The sequence below is a fragment of the Carettochelys insculpta genome, chromosome 16, assembly GCF_033958435.1.
Source record: "Carettochelys insculpta isolate YL-2023 chromosome 16, ASM3395843v1, whole genome shotgun sequence".
In the NCBI taxonomy this organism is placed as follows: Eukaryota; Metazoa; Chordata; order Testudines; family Carettochelyidae; genus Carettochelys; species Carettochelys insculpta.
The window spans coordinates 11,869,916-11,895,945 of record NC_134152.1 but is presented as its reverse complement, the minus strand read 5'-3'; the positions used below and the strand labels follow the sequence as shown (position 1 = coordinate 11,895,945).

General features: G+C 43.4%; 1 protein-coding gene across 2 annotated transcripts in view; it reads left to right on the top strand.

Annotated features, from left to right (window-relative positions):
- Positions 1-26,030, top strand: part of USP7 (ubiquitin specific peptidase 7) — a 162,538-nt gene that overhangs the window by 31,714 nt on the left and 104,794 nt on the right. For both annotated transcript variants that reach the window (XM_075011292.1, XM_075011291.1), the window contains exons 2-4: positions 3,144-3,248; positions 8,514-8,712; positions 20,326-20,464. In XM_075011292.1, the coding sequence (XP_074867393.1) occupies positions 3,144-3,248; positions 8,514-8,712; positions 20,326-20,464 (443 nt within the window). The remainder of the gene's footprint in view (positions 1-3,143; positions 3,249-8,513; positions 8,713-20,325; positions 20,465-26,030) is intronic.

The window sequence follows — 26,030 nt, the reverse complement described above, 5'->3', positions numbered from 1 at the left end:
CTAAAGACTCATGCACTGCTGCAGTTTGGAGACCTACTGGCTAGGCAGCAGTTGTGTAGAAAAAGACCTGGGGATTATAGTGGATAAGAAGTTGGATATTAGTCAACACCATGCCCTTGTTGCCAAGAAGGCTAATGGCATGTTGGGATGCATTTGTAGAAGCATTGTGAACAGATCAAGAGAAGTGCTTATTCCCTTCTATTTGTCACTGGTGAGGCTGTATTGGAATATTGGATCCAGTTTTGGGTCCCCCATTCCAGAAAGAATGTGGATAAATCAGAGGTCTAATGGAGAACAACAGAAATGTTTTGGGGGCTGGGGCACATGACTTATGAGAAGAGTCTATGGGAACTGGGCTTATTTAGTCTTTGGAAGAGAAGATTTATGGGAGATTTGATGGCAGCATTCAACTACCTGTTTAGGAGGTAGATGGTGATGGGGAGAGGCTGTTTTCAGTGGCACCAGATGACAGAACAAGGAGTGATGGTCCCAAGTTGTGGTGAGGGAGGTCTAGATTGAATATTAGGGGAAAAAAACATTCACTGTGAGGGTGGTGAAGAACTGAAATGGGTTGCCTAGTGAAGTGGAATCTCCATCTGTAGAGGTTTTAAAGGTAAGGCTTGATAAACCCGGGCTAGAATGATTGAGTTAAGGTTGATCCTTCTTTTAGCAGGGGGTTGGACTCAACCCTAATCTTCTGTGAGTCTCCTGTATGCTGTTTGTTTATGACATCTTGGCTACGTCTACACTAGCCCAAAACTTCAAAGTGGCCATGCAAATGGCCATTTTGAAGATTACTAATGAAGCACTGAAATACATGTTCAGCTCTTCATTAGCATGCGGGCGGCCGCGGCACTTTGAAATTGCCACAGCTCATCCATACAGTCCTTTTCAAAAGGACCCCTGTCTGGATAAGCCGCGCGGCAGTGAGCCGCAACAATTTCAAAGTGCCGCAGCCGCCCACATGCTAATGAGGCACTGAATATGTATTTCAGCACTTCATTAGTAATCTTCGAAATGGCCATTTGCACAGCCATTTCGAAGTTTTGGGCTAGTGTAGACACAGCCCTCATTCTGTTATATTCTGGCAATTAATATGGGTTTCCTCATGACGAGCTGCATGCCTACAGGATGCACCTCTGTGCTCTCATAGCCCTGTGCAGGGATTTTTTACATTCAGTTTAAAAATTGTAAGTTAGCTTGTTAAATACAAATAATACTCTGTGTCCTGTGCATAGTGTCCATGTTCTGATTGTGATAGTTTTAGACAGCTTGAAAATGTTACTTGAGAGTTCTGTTTCAGCATAATGTTAAGAACTATATTAATTGGACTAATACTCTGATGAGCTAAATATTTAATCTTAAATTTAAGAAGAAATTTATATGAATGTATATCTTAATCACCAGCTTCAGATATGAAGATATCACCATTTCTGATCTATAGCACATGTGTGGCATTGTCTTTTAGGGCCATTTTCTAAGTCTTGATCCTGAAGATCTACTCAAGAAAAAGTTAGCCTGCCCAGTGCCTTACTGAAGTGAGTAGGCCTCCCTGTAAGCAAAAGGGTATGTTCCCTTGAATCTGATTATAAGTAGTGGCTTTATTTTTTGTATGTGAACTCTTACTTCACTCTTCTCTCACTATGCAAGCACAGTTGGTTCCCAGCTTTCTGCTCGTAGGTGAAAACTCATAAAACAGACACTCAGTTCCCATTAAAATACATGTATAAGTCTGTGATTCATTCCAAGTGCTTGTTGTTCGGTGAAGGAGTGGCAGCATGTGGTGCTGCTTTTAAAAGGTAAGTGAACTGTGTGTTGTGGAGGCTTGGAGAGGGTTAAAGGCTGGGGGTAATTTGGAGCCATAAGTGGGAGAGAGGGTTAAAATTTCGTGGCAGATTGGGTCCAAGGGGCGGGCAGGCAAGGGGGTCAAGGCTGTGGTGGGTTGAGTCTGTGGAGCGGGTTGTGGGGCAGGGTTCAAGCTGCTGCAGATTGGGTGCAGGGGGTGGTGGTTAAGGCCACTGCAGATTGGGTCTGTGAGACCAGCAGGGTTTCAGGCTGCAGCAGGCTGGGGCCACAGAGCAGGTGGGGGTGTTAAGGCTGCAGCAGGTTGTGTCTGCGGGGCTGTCGGGTGTTAAGGTTGCAATGGGTTTGGGCCGTGGAGCTGGTGGGATATTAAGATTGTAGCTGATCTGGGCCGTGGAGCTGGCGGGGTGTTGTGGTTGTGGCAGGTCAGGGCCGTGGAACCAGTGGGGTGTTAAGGTTGTGGCAGGTTGGGGCTGCAGAGCTGGCGGGGGGTTCAGGCTGCAGCAGGTTGGGGCTGCATGGCGGTGGGTAAGGCTCGTATTAGCCAGGGGGAGTTCACTTGTCCTGGTGAACAAAGGTAGGTATATGTGTCCCTTGCTTTAGTGAATACTCGTAAGTAAAGTATTCATTTAACGAGGGATGAGTGTATATGTGAGTGACCTGTATAGGAATGGGCAAGATGTTATGGAAGGAAAAGAGCGGAAACAGTGTACCTTTTACAGTTCGTGGAATCCTATTTTTGTAGGTGCATAAATTATCTGTTTGCAATGATAATGGTAGAGTTGGCAAAGAGTTTTATATATTTGTTAATGAAATATAGGATTTTGCTCCTCCTTAAGATCTTAAATATATGCTATAGTGCTGGCTTTTCCTTTTAAATGGCAATCACATTCAGGGCGTCTTAGAGCAAATTAAAGTATTTATTAATTTATGAATTGGAACTACTTAATTTCTAGCTGTATGCAGTTTGAAAGGTCCATGAATAATCATTTAGAAATTGCTAAATACATATGTATTGTACTTAATAAAACTCAATCTGGGCCATTAAATGTAATGCCATATAGGAAAGTACATACTTCTATTGGGATTTAAAATAAATAAATGTGTTCTGTGTTAATCTGATACTTAGTCAGCAGAGATTTGTTTATACAGGGACATTTACCAGTAGACCTATAGTGGTATAGTTAATAGCTGTATAGCAATACTTCTCTACATGGACACTCTTATTCAGGATTAAGAATGCAGGGTAAGAGTGCTTGTTTCTGGTATTGCTTATATCATTTTGAAAATTTTCCCATATAAACAAACAGTAAGTCACTGATTATTTTTCTTCTTATTAGCTGGAGATACAGATGATCCGCCAAGAATTACTCAAAATCCTGTCATCAATGGGAATGTAGCTATGGCTGATGGACATAACAACACAGAAGAAGACATGGAAGATGGTAAGTAAATATGTAGGAACCCTGTACATTTTGCAGACATCCACATCCACGGATGTCGGGGAAGGTTCAGCAGGGACAAGAGCCACATCCTCCACGTAGGACAAAGGAATCCCAAACACAGCTACTGGCCGGGAACTGACTGACTAAGCAGCAGTTCTGCAGAAAAGAATCTGGGGATTACAGTGAATGAGAAGTGGGATGTATGAGCCAACAGTGTGCCCTTGTAGCCAAGAAGGCTAATGGCATATGGGGTGCTTTAAGTAGGAGCATTGCCAGCAGATCTATAGAAGTGACCGTTCTGTTTTATTTAGCACTGGTGTGGCCACATCTGGAATAGAGGATGCAGAGAGGCTGTTGTCAGTGGTGACAGACGACAGAACGAGGAACAATGATCTCAAGTTGCAGTGGGGGAGGTCTGGGTTGAATAGCAGGAAAAACTTAGGAGAGCAGTGAAGCTCTGGAATGGGTTACCAAGGGAGGTGGTAGAATCTCCTTCTCTAGAGATCTTTAAGTCTTGGCTTGAGATTTTTAGTTGGGATTTGCCCTGGTTTCAGCAGAGCTTTGGACTTGATGATCTCCTGAGGTCTCTTTCAACCCTTTGATTTTATATCCATGGCTCATTTTGTAGATATAGTTGTGGATACAAATTTTTTATCCATGCAGGGCTCTGTAAAGATTACGTGAAAGTATCACTTGGAACAGAGCTTGGCTTTTACGTTATATTTGTAGAGTGTTCAGCCCAATGGACACATCAGCATGATTAAGGCATTTGGGTGCTGCTCTACTAAACATTTTTTTTAACTAATAGTGGCATGATTTCAATTAAAAGGTTATTGTTTCCCCATATCTAAATTTCTTTATGTGAATTTGTTTTTAGAGTAGCCATTCTTTAAGACTGGGGATTCCAGAAACTACAAGCAGAAAATGGACGTGTTGTAGATGGCTGTTTATTTTAAATCTTTCTAGAGAGTGAGATGCTTGGTCCTTAGAATCCTCATGCAACATTTGTGATGGGAAAGACAGTACATTAAATTATTTTGCTTCATCCCAACAACTATCCCAGCAGGTGTTTCCCATAGTGTACATTGTGATTCCCATGTGTTTTGCTAAGTGGTCAAGTCTCTGTGTGTCAGTACAGTGATGACCCTTTTTGGAAGTGGACATCACCCTAGTGATCCATGTTTTTGTAATGTCAAATACTCTGTCTGTGGGGACTGATTGGGAACTTCAGCTAGAGCAGGGGTCTGCAACCAAAATAGTGAGAAGAGCCATTTTTTTTCAAATTTGGTTACAAAATTAGTACTTCAGGAGCTGCAATGCGTGTGACTACAAGACAGTCCTTAATAATTAACGACCTGGGAAGGGGACTGGGATGCTCTTACTTAGTTGCAGCAGACATCTTGCCGTTGGGAGTGCTGCCCCACTATAAGGGCTGCTGAACTTAGCTGCAGGTTGGGGCTCAGGGTTCAGCACAGCTAGTAACTGGAGGCAACAGATTCGTGCATGTGCTTCCCTCACACCTAGGCTACCATGCACTCCTGTGAGCTCTGCAGCAGGGCCTTGCGGGGGGGAGGAGGCGTTTGTCACTTGTGTTAGAAGCAGGTAGTAGGGGCCGTGGGCAGCTGCATAGGAGTCCTCTGTGGCAGACCCAGTAGCACCAATTCCCCCTCCACTCCCCTGCATCTGTTCCACCTTCCTCTCCCCTCTCAGTCCCTGAATCACTCGCCTTACCTGGCACGCTGGCTGCTGCTGGCCTGAGGTCATCTAGTCCAGTTCCTTGCATTTATGGCAGGACTAAACATCACCTGGACCCTTCCTAACAGGGGTTTGTTTAACCTGCTTTTAAAACATCTCCAATGATGGATGTTCCACAGTGTCCCTAGGTAACTTATTCCAGTGGTTAACCGCCCTGACAGGACGTTTTTCTCTAATGTCCAACCTAAACTTCCTTGCTGAAATTTAAGCCCATTTCTTCTTGTCCTGTCATCAGAGGTTAAAGAGAACAGTTTTTCTTCCTCCTTGTAACACACTTTTATGTGCTTGAAAATAGTTGTCATGTCCCTGTCAAACTCCTCCCCCAACTTTATGAATATTGGTATATGAATATACATAACTCAGATACTTTAGGCAAAATGCATCATGTCACTTATTTATAAAGTTACAATTTGCTGAATACATATATGTAATATATTCTTCTTCTCTGTGTGTATATCATTCTTGTCTGTAAAGCTAGAAATATGAAGTGTGAATCTGTTTTGTAATTCTAAATGTGCAAAATAGGGCCTTTAGTTAGACTCTGGGAACCAACAATCCATGAATGGCTTTGTTTGTCCTGTAAGCCCAAACTGTAGGTGGTCCTATAAAGACATGTGGTCAGGCCACCTGATACTGGAACCTATTTGGGATTTTGTACTTCTCCATTCAAGGGGAGAATAGTTTGAACTGAACACAAAGAATTCCCACTTTGGGCAAAGAGTAAAGGTGGGAAATCAAAAGCATAGGGTAACACAAGGAGACAACACTTAACCACCCAAGATGTCTGCTGGAAACATCTAAGACTGAATGAGGGAAGGATTAGGCCCCAGCTAGGGGGCTTTCTGGCTTGTGAAAAAGAATGAGGAGAACTTCTGTTAAAATAAGCAATTTATGTAACGAGGTTCTTAGTGTGTTAGTGTTAATTGGCATGTTTTGTTCATTTTGACTTAGTAACACTCTTTGATCTGTCTGTTTTCACTTGCAGTCACTTAAATCAGAGGTAGGGAGCCCGTAGTCTGAATCCAGCTCTTGGCTTTTCTGGATCTGGACCCTGAAGCTTGGGGCTCCCCTCTGTAGAATCCAGCCCATGGTGGGTGGGGGGTGCGGCGCCTCGAACCTCACTGGCCTGGTCAGACAAGTCACGTTACGGATCCAGAATGCGAACTTGATCTGGAGTTAGTGGGGCAGGAAGCAGCTCTGAGCTCTGCTGCTCTTCTCCCAGCCTGGGGGAGCAGCATTGGCTTGGGCAGCCTGCCAGGGAGGCCTCTTACCACTGACTGATTCTGGCCAATCAGAGCAGCAAAGTGTGGTGCTTGGGAGTAGGGAAGAGGGAACATAAAGCCATGTGCATCCAGGAGTGCTGCTAAGGTAAGTGCATCCTTGTTGCCCAGACTCTGCCCCTCTGGATAGCGCCTGTGCCCTCTCTCCCACCCGCACCTTGCTTTTGTTTCCTCCCTCAGTGACTCCTCAGCCCCACTCTGACCCCTCCCATCCAGAGCCCAGACCTCAAACCCTTCTTCATCCTTCCTATCATGCAGGCATGCACCCTCCCTCCTTCCCAGACCCTCCCCCCAATTCCCAGCCCTACTTCTGCACCCTCCCTGCTGCCTTGACCCCATAACCCTGGCCCTTGAATGATTTATTTATGGATCTGTGGCCCCTGACCCCAAAAAGGTTCCCTATCCCAGCTTAAATTCTGCTTTTTGTACTGAATAAAAGCTCTTGTGTTTATCAAGCCTGATGTAAATAATTTTTACCTGGGGGGAGATACATAGCTGTATACATCTCCTTTTCATCAAAAAAGAGAGCAAACATTTTATGAGCTTCGTCTGTGTAAAACTTTTATTTGGGGTTTTGGTCCCTTTTGAAGGTTGTGTTCCTGGATGCTGTGAAGGCCCTATAGCTGAGCCCTCCCAGAGCTGACCTGGTTAAGTGTAAGTGTTGCTCTGCTGTGGGGGCTGTTACCCAAACTCTGTGCCTTTGCTGGGGAAGACCAGAACTTCTGGCCCACCGGGATAGGGTGGTGGGATGCCCTAGAGGGTAGGTACGTGGGCTCAGTGGCATGATCAGCACATCAGGTGACAGCCCCAAGGGGGTCCTTGTGTTCGACCCATCAGAGTCCCCTCTTAGTCTTCTCTTTTCTAGGCTAAACAAAGTTATTTCTTTCAGTCTTCCCTCATAGGTCACATTTTCTGGAGCTTTAGTAATTTTTGGTGCTCTTCTTTGGACCTTCTCCAGTTTCTCCATATGTCCTGTAATTTGGCACCCAGAACTGGACACAGTACTCCATTTGAGGCATAATCAGTGTGGAGTAGAGCAGAAAAGTTATTTTCATGTCTCACTTTTGACATGCTTGCTAAAACCACATTGTTGACTCATATTTGGCTTGCAGTCTGCTATAAGCTCAAGATCCCTTTGTTCTGTACTCCTTCTGAGGCAGTCATTTCCCATTTTGTTTCTGTGAAACTGATTGGAGTACTTTGCATTTGTCTTTATTGAATTTCATTTGATTTACCTCGGTCCTTTTCCCAGTTTGTCCAAGTTATTTTTAATTTTCATTCTATCCTCCAAAGCATTTGCAAGCATTGGTATCGTCTGCAAACATTTTATAACTACTTGCTGTGCCATTATCTAAATCATTTTTGAAGATACTGAACAGAGTCAAACTCAGAAGAGATCCAGTGGCACCCCCTTCCATTAGGACTGTGAACCATTGACTATTCTCTGGGAACAGTTATTGAACCTGTTATACACCCAATTTTAATAGCTCCATCTAGGTTGCATTTCCCTGGTTTGTTTGAGAAGGTCATGCGAGACCATATCAGAAGCTTTACTGGAGTCATGTCTACTGCTTCTGCCCTGTATGCACAAGCCTTTTTGCCCTGCCAGAGAAAGCTATCGTGCAGATCTGAAATGATTTGTTCTTGGCAAATCCATGCTGGCGGTTACTTGTCACCTTATCATCCAGACGTTTGCAAATAGTTTAGTAATTTATGTTTAACACAGTACTGTTCTGTGTTTGCTTTGGGTTTTTTGTTTGTTTTCTGCTGCTGCCTTATTGCATACTTTTAGTTTCAAAGGAGATGTGATTGACTCTCAGTTCATAACTCTTGTGTTTGTATCTCTCTTCTACTCTAGTTGAGGACATATGAGTGAAAACAGTTTGATCCAGCTGTTACATGCCATTGTAGTGAAAGGAAAAGCCTTTTTGTCTAGGGAAAAAGTCCTCAAGATTAGGAATTAATAGAAGTGCAATATAAGAACAGGTACTCTGTGGTCACTGACATATTTGAGAATGGTATGAGTTTATACGCAAGTGCCGCTGCGGACCAGGTTGTGCAACAATAGAGTCTTTGTGTATATTTAAAATGTTACATGTTCTTTTTGATTTGTAAAACCTTTTTAATGCACCATTTTTCTGTATTTTTGAAATGTGTATTGTGGAGTGAAGAATAAGTATCTTCATACTATTAAATGCTATTTTAATTGTCTTATATTTTTGTTTTGCAGACACAAGTTGGCGATCAGAAGCTACATTTCAGTTTACTGTTGAGCGTTTCAACAGGCTCAGTGAGTCAGTCCTCAGCCCTCCTTGCTTTGTACGGAATTTGCCATGGAAGATTATGGTGATGCCACGATTGTACCCAGACAGACCACATCAGAAAAGTGTAGGGTTCTTTCTTCAGTGCAATGCTGAATCTGATTCCACGTAAGACCCTTAAAATAATTAATATACAAACTCATATATGGGGTTATTTAATTTCATTTTAAGACTAGCACCTGGTAAAATTATGTGATCTAGTTTTTTCTAGAAAGGAGGAGAAAATTATAAACTTTTGAGTCTCTGAAGATCTTTCTACTTTTCATAAACTTAGTTTCCCACCTTCAGTCTTCACATCTCAAAGCTGATAATTTATCTAGACCGACTTGGCCAGAAATTCTGAATGGAACTCATCCATTCTTCTCTCGGACTTCTCAGAGCTGGCTCAGGAAAGGATGATTTTATGCTAACATGCTACTAAACAACCTCATAACCCATCTGAGCTGTAAATCAATATCTGTGATGCAGCAGTTGCTAGGTAAACTAATCAGGAAAAGCATTTATTGATGGTACATTTTTAATGGCTTTCTGCCCTTCTGCAATCTCGTGGGATTAGAAAGAAATTTTCCACCTGGGCAGATTGTTTCATAATTTACTTCACATGAGTTGGGGTGCTGCTCATTGTCAGTGGCAGGACACCAGAATAGAAGGATGACTGGTGTGATTCAATCTGGCATTTCATGTATTCATAAACTTTGTCAGCAAACAGCTTTACCTGAGACGTTCAGTGTTAATGCAAGTATGAATGGAAGGAGAGAATAATCATGCAAGAAAAGTAAACTGTCCCAGCAAGAAAAGTAATGGCTTCCTTAAGAAGAAACCCTGTCATTTCCAGAGCAGGCATCATAACGATGTGATTTTAGACACACCAGCCTTAGCTGTTTGGTTACCCCCTCTCAAATACCTCAAACCGTGATTCACACCCCCAGGGAAGGACACCTTAGATGATTTGAGGCAGTGGCACATTACACCAAGTCACCTGACACTAATAAAATTCTTCATTAGTAAAAACAACACACTCTTGTGTTGAGAAGAGATTGTTCCAAAGCATTCAGCGGTTGTTGGACAAAGTTTTTGATCTGTAAGTAGCAGGTCCACCAGCTTACTGGGGAAGACTTTGTAGACAGCCACACCTCCTCCTGTGGAGCTTGAGTTTGGCATAGGGAGAGTGTTCGGGACGAGAGAGGGACAACAGGGAGGTTTGAGGGGGAAAATAATCGGGGAAGGCATTGCCTTTATGGGTGGTGGTCTGATAAATGCTGCTCTGAGCAGATTTCCTGCCAGGTACAATAGGTTCATTCCTGTGTAATATCACAGACTACTTTTGCTTAAATCTGAATGATGACAGTTACTTTTACAGTGTTTCCCTGGTTTTCATGTTCTTCTGCAGGCGATAGTGTTTTTCTTCTCACCCTACATAGCTGTGCTGTACCAGGTTCAATGTGAGTAAATAGACAGTGATTTCTAAAGAAACTTCAGCAGATTGATTTTTTCCTCATTTACTATTTCTTGATAACACTGGTGAACACTTTTTTCATAAAAGGCTTTTACCTTTGCTTGAGAGACATCATGGCTCTTCCTTTTAAAAAAAAAAAAAAAAAAGAAAATCTAGAAGGAATAATAGAGTGCTAGAACTGGAAGGAACTTGTAGAGATCGTCAAGTCTAGTTCCCTGCACTCATGACAGGAACAAGCACCATGAAGACCAATGATGGGCAGCTGCAAAGGATGAGTGGGCCAGATGAGTGGCCCTCCTTCACCTCAGTGGGCAGCAGCAGCCTGCAGCCCACTAGGCCTCAATCTAAAGGCCTACAATCTGGCTCCATCCCCTACCTGCCTGTCGCACACTGGAGTCCCACACTTCCCTGGTTTCCCCCCTCCCTCCCTGCACTTTCAGAGCACATGAATCACCTACTCTTAAAAAACTCCAGTTATGGAGATTCCACAACATCCATAGGCAACGTACTCCAGTGCTTAACCACCCTCACATTTAGGAAGTTTTTTCCAATGTCCAATTTAAATCTCCTTTGCTGCAATTTAAGCCAGTTGCTTCTTGTTCTATCATCAGAGGTTAAGGAGAACCATTCTCCTTCCTCTTTGTAACAATCTTTTCTTCTTTGAGTGGTCCCTGTGGGTGATCTATATCAGGTGTTGGCCAGCCTGGGCACCACAGAGCGGAGATTTGCAAAGCAGTTGCTGTTTGGATCGCACATGCCTAGAAGCGTGCCAGGCCCTTCGTGTGCTTCTAGTCACATGCTCGATCTGGTCTGAGCCAGTTCCTCTCAACCGCTCTCGTCTGCAGACGGACTTCTCCTATGCACCTCAGCAGCACATCTGAAAAACAATTTTTGATCTTTGTTATTTACTGTTCATAATTTTGAACAACTTTCTAATAGTCGTAGCTGTAAATTTACTAGCTATAGCCTTTTGGGGAAAAAAAGTTAGTTATATAAGAAGTTCTTTAGTAGTTAGCATGTTTAATAGTTGTGTTACCGCCTTCTTTGCAATTCTAAGAGTAAAGCTGTTAACAGCTCTGTTGTTCTGCCAAAATGCCTGCATCAGGTTTTAAAAAGCGTGACTCTTGCCGAGAGGCACTGCCAGCCTCAGATGACCGCTTTCAATTTATACACTGTTTAGGAGAGTCCCATGAGCCTCACAAGTGCCCACATTGTTCTAAACTCACAGCGAGAGCTAGAAAGGGCGGAAAAATGACACTGAGAATGATTCTCTTTGAACAGTCTCTCCAGCCTGATACCACTGACCAACCAACTTCTGAAGGCATGGGAGCAGGTCATGAATGCCGAGTGGCCTCTCTGGTTTCCCCAGAAGACCATAAGAAAAAATTATTTCCGACTCAATCTTTGCCCGTTTCACCTGGTGACAAGTCTTCTTGAGAGCCGAGTTTCCTTGCTAAGGAGGACAAGCAGCCTAAGTCTAAGAAACCGACTCCACGTGTGCTGGTGCAAGAATCCTGCTCAGAACCGGTGGGTTCATGGAGCTTATCGGTGCCAACACATAAAGATCAGTCAGCACCGGCACTGCCACTGGCACCGCACACCGTTCCCCCAGCACTGGTGGCACCTGAGCCAGTGGTACCAACTGTCCCAGTACAGATTATGGCACCGGGGTTATCCACGCCAATTCATCTGGCACCACATGCTGCACCGATGGGCACTGACTCCTAGAGGAACCAAAGAAGGCACAAGCCCAAACTCGACACCATAGCCCATCACCTCATTCACTAGTTCTGACATTCTCTCGTCAGCTCACGTCTCAGTGCTTTTCCCTGGGACTGTCATTGTTTCAATGTCCAATGTCTCCTCCCTCGCCATTCCTAAGACCACTACCACCTATCGTAGAACAACCACACCACACTACAGCCGTGGTTACCACAGGTCCTGTTCACCTCCACAGTCTTTGAGGATGTCATACCTGCCTGAGTCTTATCATCAACATGAATACAGGAGATGTTTCATCATTCACGCCTCATCCCCGGACACTGGCTTATGTTGCTACCTTCACATTCACAGGGCTCACCAGCAGTGATACCACTGTCACAGCAGACCTAGAGATATTTGTCCCGAATCTAGACAAGGGTACAGGCATTCATCTTACCCCTCCACCACTATTTTCTCTTCCATCTCCATGGGCCCAATCCATAATACCCTATCGGAACCAGTGGAGGACCAACCAGGGAACTTCGAGGAATGTACGGAAACTTACTAGACAAATGTGTCCTCCTCATCCCCGAATCAGTTGCTTGTCCCGGGAGACTCTTCTCCTCCTGACAATTTGAGACAATTTCAAGAACTGTTTAAAAGAGTGGCTCAGAGTCAGGACATTCAAATAGCCAAAATTCCAGAAAAACTACATAAGCTTTTAAAGAGCTTGAGACCTCCACAACCATCTGAGATCGCCATCCCATTAGATGATGCCATAATGGAGACAGTGAATAACATCTGCCAAACCCCTGCCTCCATTCCAGCCAGTAACGAGAGGTCAGACAAAAAGTATTTTGTATCCTCCAAGGGGATGGAATTTTTATTCAACCATCCTCAGCCTAATGGTGGTTCAGTCATTACAGCAGAGGTCTAGGGCACCCCAGTATAAATCAATCTCTGACAAAGAGTGCCAAAAGGCTGGATCTGTTCAAGAAAAAAGTCTATGCCTCTTCTACCCTCCTGTTGCATGTGGGTAACTATGCTGCACGTTTGTCTAATCATAACTTCGATAACTATATGAAACTAACAACCCTCATGGATCACTTACCAGATTCCAAGAAACCTATTGTTAATGCAACAAAAAGTCTTGTGGCACCTTATAGACTAACAGATATTTTGGAGCATAAGCTTTCGGGGGCAAAGACCTGCTTCGTCAGATGCATGAGTCGGGGGAGGGGGTGGGCACCTTCATGGCCTCACAGTATGCCAATATTTTTATGGCTGACCTGGAACAATGCTTCCTCAGTTCTCGTCCACTAGCACCCCTCCTCTACCTACGCTACGTTGATGACATCATCATCTGGACCCATGGGAAGGAAGCTCTTGAAGAGTTCCACCGTTAATTTCAACAGTTTCCACTCCACAATCAACCTTAGCCTGGACCAGTCCACACAAGAAATTCACTTCCTGGACACTACTGTGCAGATAAGCAACAGTCACATAAATACCACTCTATACCGAAAACCCACGGACTGCTATGCTTATGTACACACCTCCAGCTTCCATCCAGGGCACACTACACGATCCATTGTTTACAGCCAGGCGCTAAGGTACAACTATATTTGCTCAGATCCATCAGACAGATACAAACATCTACAAGACCTTTACCAGGCTTTCCTCAAACTACAATACCCACCTAAGAAAGTGAGGAAACAGATTGATAGAGCCAGACGGGTACCCAGAAGCCACCATGCTACAAGACAGGCCTCGCAAGGAAAACAAGAGAACACCACTGACCATCACATACAGCCCCCACCTAAGGCCTCTCGAGCGCATCATCAGTGATCTGCAACCCATCTGGAACAATGATCCTTCACTCTCACAGACCTTGGGAGCAGGCTTATTCTTGCATACAGACAGCCTGCCAATCTTAAACAAATCCTCACCAACCACTACAAATCACAAACCAGTGACTCTAGGCCTGGAACCAGCCCCTGTAACAGTCCTTGCTGCCAACTCTGCTCACACATCTACACCAGTGACATCATCACAGGACCTAACATCAACTATACCATCAGGGGCTCCTTTACCTGCACATCTTCTAATATAATATATGCCATCATGTGCCAACAATGCCCCACTGCAATTTACATTGGCCAAACTGGACAGTCTCTCCATAAAAGAATAAATGGACATAAATCAGACATCAGGAATGGTAATGTACATAAGCCTGTGGGAGAACGTTTCAGTCTCCCTGGACACTCAGTGGCATATTTAAGGGTGACAGTTCTGAAAAAAAAAATCCAGAAATCAAATGGAGAGAGAAATCTCTGAGCTGCAATTTATTTGCAAATTTGACTCCATTAACCATGGATTAAACAGAGACTGGGAGTGGCTCGCAGCTTACAAAGACAGTTTCCCTGCTTTGAGTGTTGATAGCTACCCATTAGACACTGACAATGGCTCACATCCCCCTGTCTGATCTGACTTGTTTTTACCTCTTTTGTACTGTTGATACTGGGCCATTTCCATCTTGCTGAATAGACCTTGTCAGCTCTGGCCCTCCTCCTTTACTGGGACCCCACTCTTTAAATATCCCTCTGAACACCCCCCCCCCCCACTCATGCATCTGATGAAGCGGGTCTTTGCCCATGAAAGCTTATGCTCCAAAATATCTGTTAGTCTGTGAAGTGCCACAAGACTTCTTGTTGTTCTTGAAGCTATAGACTAACACGACTACCTCTCTGTATTGTTAATGCAGTTGTTCAAGAAGGTTATGCAGCGTCTCGTACCAGTGTACAGATAGCTTTGGATGTTGTGGACACTGCTGCACATTCTATGGTGATGGTGATGGTGATTATGAGGTGAGTATCCTGGCTCCAGACCTCCCGGGTACCTAAAGAATTACAGACCAAGGTGCAGACCTGCCTTTTGACAGAAGCAAATTACTTGCTGAAGCTACAGGTACTGTATTACATTCCAGCAAAGACTCCTGAACAACACTTAGACCCTTAGGGATGTACACTCCACCATACATATTAGAGGCGATACAATTACCAGTGCCAACAACAGTCCTGTCAGCAGAGGGGCTATGATCAACCCAGACAAACCCATAGGCCATCCGGAAAGTGTAATCAGCAGCAACATAATCCACTTCTGCAAAACTGAAGGCAGCAACTTTGACTCCTCTGTTGAGGTCTGTGCTGCCATCTCCACAGTCCAATGCAAACCACCAGCTCAACATCTATTTCATTACTGGCTATGTCCCTTTTACCATCAATGGTCCAAGATCACTATAGATAAGTGGGTGCTGGAAATAGTTTCAGGGGGCTATGCCATTCCATTGTGCTCAGTACCACCCACTACTCCACCCACTCCGTTCCTCTTAAGGGACCCCTCCCACGAGACCCTCTTAAAATAAGAGGTTGATCACCTCCTTGCAATAGGAGCGGCAGAGTGAGTGCCTCACAAATGCAGAGGGAAAGGCTTCTACACCTGTTACTTCCTTACAGAGAAGAAGATGGGGTGGAGCCCAATCTTGGACCTAAGGGCGTTAAACCGCTACCTGCGCAAACAGCACTTCAAGATGCTTACTGTTACTTCCATAAGCTCTGTGCCTGATGACGGAGATTAGTTTGCAGCTCTTCACTTGCAGGATGCATACTTTCATATAACAATTCACTGGGCTCTCAGATGCTTCCTCAGGTTTATGGTGAGGACAGAACAGTTTCAGTACAGGGTAATGTCCTTCGGCCTTTCAACAGCACCCAGCATTTTCTCAGAGACCCTTGCGGTAGTGTCAGCATACCTGCATTGTCTGGACATTCTGTTACTCCTGTACCTGGATAATTGTCTTCTCAAAGGGCTCTACCTGGATGTCCTCTGGATGATATCTGTCACAACGGAGACATTCAAATCTCTGGGCCTCCTTGTGAATTTACAGAAATCAACGACCATGCCCACACATAACATAGAGTTCATAGGGGCTCGTTTCAGCTCAGTATTAGCAAGAGTCGTCTTACCTGCCCAGCGCTTCCAAATGATCCAATCTTTAATCGAGGTATTCATTCGCAGCCCTACGGTACGGTACCTGTTGATGGGTCACATGGCTGCCACTACATATGTAGTACAAAACGCCAGACTGCACTTCTGGTACGTACAGCATTGGCTAGCAACTGTCTATGTGCCCCTGAGGCACACAATTCACAAACCAGTATCCCTAGCTGCGCAGCTATTGCAATCCCTGCAGCAGTGGGCGAGACCCAGCAGTCTGTTATCCAGTGTACCCTTTCACCAACCCCAACTGATTGTATCCATAACCACTGATGCACCCAGCCTGGGCTGGAGTGCACACATGGACAACGTATCAGTCCAAGGCCGGTGGTCTCACTCGGAAATGGCCATTCATATAAACCTTCTGGAAGTAAGAGCACTGTTCACTGCTTGCAAGCACTTTCTGCCCTGCATTTGAGGTGCCTGGGTGAGAATATTCACAGACAATGTTGCTATACTATATTATATAAATCAGCAAGGGGGAGCGAGATCCTGCTCTCTTTGTGTGGAGGTTCTCAGATTATGGAACTGGTACATACAGAATAGCATAACATTGGTAACCTTATACCTGCCTGGGGTAAACAATGCCTCTGCTGAGCAGACAGTTTGCACCAGACCAGGAATGGGAGATACAATCTGACGTTCTCTGTCCTATGTTTTGGTCTTGGGGCACTCCATCCATAGACTTGTTTGGAACCTACAGCAACAAGAAATGTCATCTTTATTGCTCCAGGCCAGGCATAGGTCGGGGGTCGCTCAGCGACACTTTTCTTATCCCCTGGAAAAATCCTCTCATGTGCTTTTCTCCTAACGGTCCTCATCCACAAAGTATTGGAGAAAGTCAGATTGGAGGGAGCTGATTTGATCCTCATAGCTCTGGCATGGGCTCGACAATACTAGTTCCTGATCCTGCAGTATATGTCAGCACACCTACCACAGTCGATCCCTATTGTTCCGGGCCTGCTCACTGAGAACTGTGGGTTCTTGATGCACCCACAGCTGCACATGCTTCGCCTCATGGCTTGTCTGATAATTGGTTTGATACCTCAGAGGCCTTGTGTTCTGAACAGGTCAGACACATATTAGTACACAGTCGATGACCTTCCATGAGAAAGACTTACACATACAAGTGAAACATTTTGTGGCATGGTGCTCCACACAGGGCATGCATCCGGAAGAAGCCCCCATACAGTCCATTCTGAGCTATTTACTTTATCTTAAACCAGAGGGACTTGCTCTGCCATCTTCAAAGGTGCTTTTAGAGACACGACACCTGATCACGGAACCTTTTCTAAAAGGTCTCGCCAACCTGTACTCTCCTTGTAAACATATATCAGCTCCTTGGAGTCTGGACCTAGTTCTGGATACAATATCCAGACCTCCATTTGATCGATTAGCGACTATTCCATTATCTTCTTTCCTTAAAAACAGTGTTCCTTTTGGCTATCGCACCCCCTCATTGAGTTAGGAAGCTGGCTGTGCTCATGATCTCTCCACCACATACGATGTTTACCAAGGAGGCAGTGATGCTTCAGTTATCCCCTGCATTCGATCCAAAGGTTGCGTCTGAGTTCCATTTGAATGAGCTGATCATACTGCTGTCTTTTTACCCGAGACCAACTACTTCCAGTAAGGCGCCAAGACTGCAGTCTCTGGATGTGAGAAGAGCTTTAGTGTTCTACATAGAAAGAACAAAGCCCTTACAAAAAACAGACAGGCTGTTAGTGTCTCTTGCACAGAGATCTAAGGGTGAGGTGCTTTCATCACAGAGAATCTTGAACATTATTACATCATGCATAACTATGTGTTATTCTTTGTGGAAGACAGCAATACTGGTCCCTCCTAAAGCTCACTCTGCTAGGGTGATGGCAGCATCCATGGCTTTCTTCAAGGGCACCCCTTTGAAGGACATTTGCCAAGAAATGACATGGTCGTCTGATGACACATTTGCCAACCATTATGCTGTACATCACCAGATGGCTGAAGACACAAGTCTCTCAGCAGCTGTGCTCTTGGTAGCTACTGACATCTAACTCCGGTATCTGCCTCCATGTTTTTGGGGGAGCCACTGCTATGTAGTCACCTAATATGGAGCACCCACAGAGACCACTCGAAGAAGGAAGAGAAGTTACCCACCTGGGTGATAACGATGGTTCTTCGAGATGTGTTTCCATGGGTGCTCTGCTACCCGCCCATCCTCCCCGCTTCGGAGTTTGTCTTGTTATGTCTTTCAGATATGTACTTCTGAGGCGGCTTCAAGGAACTGGCTCAGACCGGATCGCGCATGTGACCAGAAGTGCGAGAAGGGCCTGGCGCGCTTCCGCACATGCGCAATCCAAACGGCAGCTGCTTTGCAAATCTCTGATCTGCGGCACTGGGGCTGGCCTGACACCTGATGTGGAGCACCCACGGGAACACATCTTGAAGAACAATCATTACTGCCCAGGTGGGTAACTTCTCTTTAGATAGTTGAAATCTGTTATGTCCATTCTCAGTCTTCTCTTTTCCAAGCTAAACAAACCCAGTTCTTTCAATCTTCCCTCACAGGTCGTGTTTTTTAGATCTTGAATCAGTTTTGTTGCTTTTCTCAGGACTGTCTCTATTTTGTCCACATCTTTCCTGAAATGTGGGCATCCAGAACTAGACACAGTACATTGAGACGTAATCAGAACAGAGTAGACTGAAAGAATTATTTCTTGTCTTACAACAATTCTGTTAATACATCTCAGAATGTTTGGTTTTTTCCCTCTTCTCTTTTCTCTCTTTCTCTCTCTTTTTTTTTTTTCCTCCAAGAATATCACACAATTCACTCATATTTAGTTTGTGCTCCATGATGACTCGTGGATCCCTTTCTGCAGTACTCCATCCCAGATAGTCATTTCCCATTTTGTATCTGTGAAACTAACTGTTCCTTCCTAAGTGTAGTACTTTGCACCTGTCCTTATTGAATTTCATCCTGTTTACTTCAGACCATTTCTCCAGTTTGTCCAGATGATTTTGAATTATTATCCTATTCTCCTAAATGCTTTCAGCCCTTCTCAGGTTGGTATCTTCTACAAACTTTATATGCATAATTGCTATGCCATTTTCAAAATCATGATAAATACATTGAACTGAACCAGTCTCCAAACTGACCCCTATAGAATCCCATTTTTTATGCCCTTCCAGCCGGACTGTGAAACGTTAATAACTCCTCTCTGAGAACAGTATGCACCCACCTTATAGTGGCCCTATCTCAGTTGCATTTCCCTAGTTTATTGATCAAAAGGTCATGTGAGACCACATCAGATGCTTTACTGAAGTCTAGGTATACCACATCTACCGTTTTATCCACAAGGCTTTTTACCCTATCAAAGAAAGCTGTCAAGGTGGTTTGACATTATTTGCTCTTTACAAATCCATGCTAACAGTTACTTATCTTCCATATTTTGCAAATGGATTGCTTAATTATTTACTCCATTTTCTTTCTGGCAAAGAGGTTAAGCTGCCTGGTCCGTAGTTTCCTGGGTTGTCCTTTATTTCCCTTTTTATAGATGGGCACTATATTTATCTTTTTCTACTCTATTGGAATCTCTCCGGTTTTCTGACTCTTCATAGATAATACCTAATGGCTCAGATATCTGCTCAATCAGCTCCTTGAATATTCTATGATGCATTACATAAGGCTCTAGTGACTTCAAGACATGTAATTTTTAACTTGTTCTTTTCCTATTTTAACTTCTGAACCTATCTTGTTTTTCTCAAACATTCACTAAGGTTGGCATCCAATCCTCACCAATCTTCTTGGTGAAAATTGAAATGAAGTCATTTCCACATTTTTCGTTACTGCTTTTCCTTCTTCATTGAGTAAGGGGTATACCCTGTCTTTGATCTTCCTCATGCTGCTAATAGAGTTATAGAATATTTTCTTCTTACGCTTTATGTCTCTAGCTAGTTTGAGTTAATAATTAGTTAAGACAGTGCGTAGCAGTTGCTTTGAGAGAGAGAGAGAGAGAGAGAGACATATAGTAAAATCTCTGTTATGTGCCATCCCTGGGGAACTGGGGGTGCTGGACAATCAAATGTGGTGGATGGTGGATTGGGGCCAGTGGCCCTGCTGCCACAGGCCAGCCAGCTGACCCCATTGCACTCGGCCCCAGCTGCTCAGCCGGCCCCAACCAGTCAACTGACTCTGATCAGGTAACCAGCCCTACAGCCACCAGGTCAGCAGCTGCAGCATGCTAGTTAACATAGTGTGCCAGTTATCCAGGTGCCAGATCACCAAGCTTTTTACTGTAATCTAAAACTACATTGCTGAATAAAGTATGGCTGCTCTAACAACCATTGCTTGTTACAATGTAGCTTCCAAAAATAAAGATTAAATTTTACCAGTGCTCCTAAAAGCAATTAAAAGTGAAGTAGACATCTGTGTACAAATAAAGACCCATTGTATCAATCAAAATATAGTTTTCTGTGACTGAAGAAAACAAAACTGCAATTTATTGCAAGTGTTATCTTTTATTTTATAGGTCATGGTCTTGCCATGCACAGGCGGTTCTCAAGATAATAAATTACAAGGATGACGAAAAATCATTCAGTCGTCGTATTAGTCACTTGTTCTTTCATAAGGAAAATGACTGGGGCTTTTCCAACTTTATGGCATGGAGCGTAAGTAGCAATATATTAGTCTTATAGTAATGGGCTCTTACTTGGTTGGGAGGTGAGTCCTGTGCATTAACTTAATCATGTAATATTGCCTTAGGTACCTTTTTAAATTAATTTCTTCCCGCAGGTGATATTTTAATGTATTGTGGTATGTATCAATCGGTTTCATACTGGTGATACCTTTAAACAGCTATTGCACCTCATAGTGCAGATTCCTTTTAGCTATTTTAACTGACTTAGTGATCTACACAGATATTCTATCATTCATCCATTGACGCAACTTTACTGATACTTCACTTCATGAAAATCATTCCATCAAATTTCTTTCAAATCTTACTGGTCACTACCAATGTCATTTAGGAGCAGCTTTGGTTTTTCGTTTGTTTTCTTTTTGCTTATTTCCCAGGTTTTCTGTATGCCTACAGACATTTTAAATATAGTAATTTTTAATGTTTATCTTAAACTGAGACCACTTTTAAAGCATTATAGAAGTCTGGGGTCTTAATTTTTCTCTTTTACCTCAGTGAACTGCCTCATGTCAAAACAAAGTTGGTTGTTCATAGAGAATTGAATTACTGTTGTCAAAAGTGTAAAAGTTAGAATGAAGATTTTATGCTGAGACATTTAGAAATTATTTTATTACTCTGAGTTCAATATCTAGAACAGGGGTGAGCAAAGCTCAGGGTGGGCTCCCTGGGGGAGGGAAGGGGAGAAACGTGAAATTTCATAAGGGAGGGCACAACACAATCAGCTTCTGTTTCTCAGGCTCATTCAGCTCATTAAAAATGTTACTGTTTTTTATGTATGTGTATTCACATTTATATATACTGATTAATAAAGTTTTTACCTTCTACCTACTTATTTTCTTACATATGCCAAAAGGTCTTTTTTCTCTTTTCCATATGAACGTAAAGAAATTTCCAGCAGTTTAGACTACATTAGACAGGTTGTGGGGGGAAGGGTGGCTGCTAATTCCAGGGATGAAAAGTGGGGGACTGATGTAAAAAGTTTGCGCTACTGGGGAATGAAGCTGAATTTATTATAGTTGATTTTTTAACACTAGATTTTATAAAACTGAAGTTGCATCTGAAACTGCTAACAAATCCAACTTAGTGTGTCCCCACCAGATTACCTAAATTCGACTGTGGCAGCAGTGCATTGTGGGCACCTATCCCACAGTTTCTGCAGACTCGTCGTATTTTGGGATTCTGTGCCAGTGTCTTGTGGGGGCAAAAAAGTTGCTGCAAGTAGTTCTGGGTTTTTTATGTCATTATCCCAGACGACATTTCGCTCACTTCCCGCTGAAAAGAACAAACAAGTGAATTTTCATGCCACTTTTACATTAACTTTAACCCACCATTGCAAAGAATAACATAGATCCCAGGATGCTTCAATGTTTGGTGCAGTGTTTTGTGATGACTTCCCACACTGCAATGCAGTATATTCTGAATGCAGTGTCCATGGAGTATGAGTGGATTGATGTGGAGGGCACTGATGGATGTCAAGATCTGGAGAGTAGCGTCGCAGAGTGATTTGAAGTGCAAGTTCTGGAACTGTGAAACTAACTGAGACTAATGAGAGCACATCGTTCTGCAATCATGGGATGATGAGCAGTGGCTGAAAAACTTCCTCATGCATAAGGCCACTTTCATGGAACTTTGTGAATTGCTGTCTCCTGCCCTGAAGCGCATTGATACCAAAATGAGACCTGCTTTGACAGTTGAGAACCATATGGCAATTGCACTCTGGAAGTCTGCCATAAAGTAACTGGTCACTGGGAAATCAATTTGGAGTGGGCAAATCTACAGTGGAGGCTGTTGTCACCCAGGTAGCCAAGGAAATCACTAAGCTTCTCCTGTGAAAGACTGGGAAATGTGCAGGACATAGTGGATGGATTTGCTGCCATGGGGTTCTCTAACTTCCGTGAGGCCATAGGTGGAACACACATCCCCATCCTGGCACTAGACCACCAGGCCTCAGAATACATTAACCACAAGGGGTACTTCTCAATAGTGTTGCAGCGGTTGGTGGGTCACAAAGTTTGTTTCACTGACATCAACATGGGTTGGTCGGGAAGGGTGCATGACACGCAAATCTTTAGGAATTCTTGTCAGTTTAGAAGGCTCAGAATGGTACTTTCTTCCCAGATCAGAAAATTAACCTTGAGAACATGGAAATGCCCGCAGTGATTCTTGGTGACTCTGCTTACCCCTTGTTCCCATGGCTCATGAAGCCATACACAGGTGCCCTAGACCCCAATAAGGAGCTTTTCAATTACAGGCTGAGCCCATGCAGAATGGTGGTAGAATATAAGAACATAAGAACATAAGAATGGCCATACTGGGTCAGACCAAAGGTCCATCAAGCCCAGCATCCCATCTGCCGACGGTGGCCAATGCCAGGCGCCCCAGAGAAGGAGAACAGAAGACAAGTGATTTATCTCCTGCCATCCATCTCCTGCCCTTGTTATGAAGGCTAGGGCACCATACTTTATCCCTGGCTAATAGCCATTTATGGACCTGACCTGCAAAAATTTATCAAGCTCTTTTTTAAACCCTAATAGAGTCCTGGCCTTCACAGCCGCCTCGGGCAAGGAGTTCCACAGGTTGACTGTGCGCTGTGTGAAGAAAAATTTCCTTTTATTAGTTTTGAACCCACTACCCATCAATTTCATTTGGTGTCCCCTAGTTCTTGTATTATGGGAAAAGGTAAATAATTTTTCTATATTCACTTTCTCCACACCATTCATGATTTTATATACCTCTATCATATCGCCCCTCAATCGCCTCTTTTCCAAACTGAAAAGTCCCAGTCTCTCTAGCCTCTCCCCATATGGGACCCTTTCCAAGCCCCTAATCATCTTAGTCGCCCTTTTCTGAACCTTTTCTAATGCCAATATATCTTTTTTGAGGTGAGGAGACCACATCTGCACGCAGTACTCGAGATGTGGGCGTACCATAGTTTTATATAGGGGAAGTATGATATCTTTTGTCTTATTATCGATCCCTTTTTTAATAATTCCTAACATCCTATTTGCCTTACTAACTGCCGCTGCACACTGCGTGGATGTCTTCAGAGAACTATCCACTATAACTCCAAGATCCCTTTCCTGATCTGTCGTAGCTAAATTTGACCCCATCATGTAGTACGTGTAATTTGGGTTATTTTTTCCAACATGCATTACCTTACACTTACCCACATTAAATTTCATTTGCCATTTTGCTGCCCAATCACTCAGTTTGCTGAGATCTTTTTGTAGTTCTTCACAATCCCTTTTGGTTTTGACTGTCCTGAACAACTTGGTGTCATCTGCAAACTTTGCCACCTCACTGCTTACCTCATTTTCCAGATCATTGATGAACAAGTTGAACAGGATCGGTCCCAGGACTGAGCCCTGGGGAACACCACTAGTTACCCCCCTCCATTGTGAAAATTTACCATTTATTCCCACCCTTTGTTTTCTGTCTTTTAACCAATTCCCGATCCATGAAAGGACCTTTCCTCCTATCCCATGACCACCTAATTTACATAAAAGCCTTTGGTGTGGGACCGTGTCAAAGGCTTTCTGGAAATCTAGGTATATTATGTCCACTGGGTGCCCCTTGTCCGCATGTTTATTAACCCCTTCAAAGAATTCTAATAGATTAGACAGACACGACTTCCCTCTGCAGAAACCATGCTGACTTTTGCCCAACAATTCGTGCTCTTCTATGTGCCTTGCAATTTTACTCTTTACTAGTGTTTCTACTAATTTGCCTGGTACTGATGTTAAACTTATCGGTCTATAATTGCCAGGATCTCCTCTAGAGCCTTTTTTAAATATTGGTGTTATATTGGCCGTCTTCCAGTCATTTGGTACCAAAGTGGATTTAAAGGATAGGTTACAAACCACTGTTAATAACTCCGCAATTTCACATTTGAGTTCTTTCAGAACCCTTGGGTGAATGCCATCTGGTCCTGGGGACTTGTTACTATTCAGCTTATCAATTAATTCCAAAACCTCCTCTAATGTCACTTCAATCTGAGTGAGTTCCTCAGATTTGTCGCCTAAAAAGGCTGGCTCAGATTTAGGAACCTCTGTAACATCTTCAGCCGTGAAGACTGAAGCAAAGAAATCATTTAATCGCTCCGCAATGGCACTGTCTTCCTTGATCGCTCCTTTTATATCTTTATCATCCAAGGGCCCCACTGCTTTTTTAGCAGGCTTCCTGCTTCTAATGTATTTAAAAAACATTTTACTATTGTTTTTTGAATTTTTGGCTAGCTGTTCCTCAAACTCTTTTTTGGCTTTTCTTACTACATTATGACAGTTAATTTGGGAGTGTTTATGTTCCTTTCTATTTTCCTCACTAGGATTTGACTTCCACTTTTTAAAAGCTGCCCTTTTCTCTCTCACTGCCTTTTTAACATGGCTGTTTAGCCATGGTGGTTCTTTGTTAGGTCTCTTACTGTGTTTTTTTATTTGGGGTATACATTTAAGTTGGGCCTCTAGTATGGTGTCTTTAAACAGTTTCCATGCAGCTTCCAGGGATTTTAGTTTAATTACTCTACCTTTTAGTTTCTGTTTAACTAGCTTCCTCATTTTAGTGTAATTCCCCTTTTTGAAATTAAATGCCAGAGTGTTTGACCGCTGCGGTGTTCTTCCCAACACAGGAATATTAAAAGTTATTATATTGTGGTCACTATTTCCAAGCGGTCCAGTAACAGTTACCTCTTGGACCAGATCCTGCGTTCCAGTCAAGACTAGATCGAGAATCGACTCTCCCCTTGTGGGTTCCTGTACTAGCTGCTCCAAGAAGCAGTCATTTAAGGCATCAAGAAATTTAATCTCTGAATCCCGTCCTGAGGTGACATGCACCCAATCAATATGGGGATAATTGAAATCTCCTATTATTACTGTGTTTTTTATTTTGATAGCCTCTCTAATCTCCCTCATCATTTCAGCATCACTATCACTGTCCTGGTTAGGTGGTCGGTAATATATTCCTAATGCCATATTCATATTAGAGGAATGAATTGTTATCCATAATGATTCTATGGAACATTTTGATTCCTTTAGGATTTTTACTTCATTTGATTCTATATTATCCTTCACATATAGTACCACTCCGCCACCCGCACGACCTGTTCTGTCTTTCCGATATAATTTATATCCCGGTATGATAGTGTCCCACTGATTGTCCTCATTCCACCATGTTTCTGAGATGCCTATTATGTCAACTTCCTCCTTTGATATGAGGTACTCCAGTTCACCCATCTTATTAGACAGACTCCTAGCATTAGTGTAAAAGCATGTTAGAAAACTACCACTATTTATATGTCCGCCTTTCACAGACGTGGTGGATTTTTTTATGCACGATTGTTTCACATCTGATCTTGCCCATATATTATTTCCCACGTTCCCTATCTGACTAACTTCTAGGGAATCCCTGTCTATGGAGCCTCGTGTAAGAGAAGTCTCCGTCCGATCCAGGTGCTCCCCCGCACCAATCGGCTTTCCCCCACCTCTTAGTTTAAAAACTGCTCTATGTCCTTTTTAATGTTTAATGCCAGCAGTCTGGATCCACCT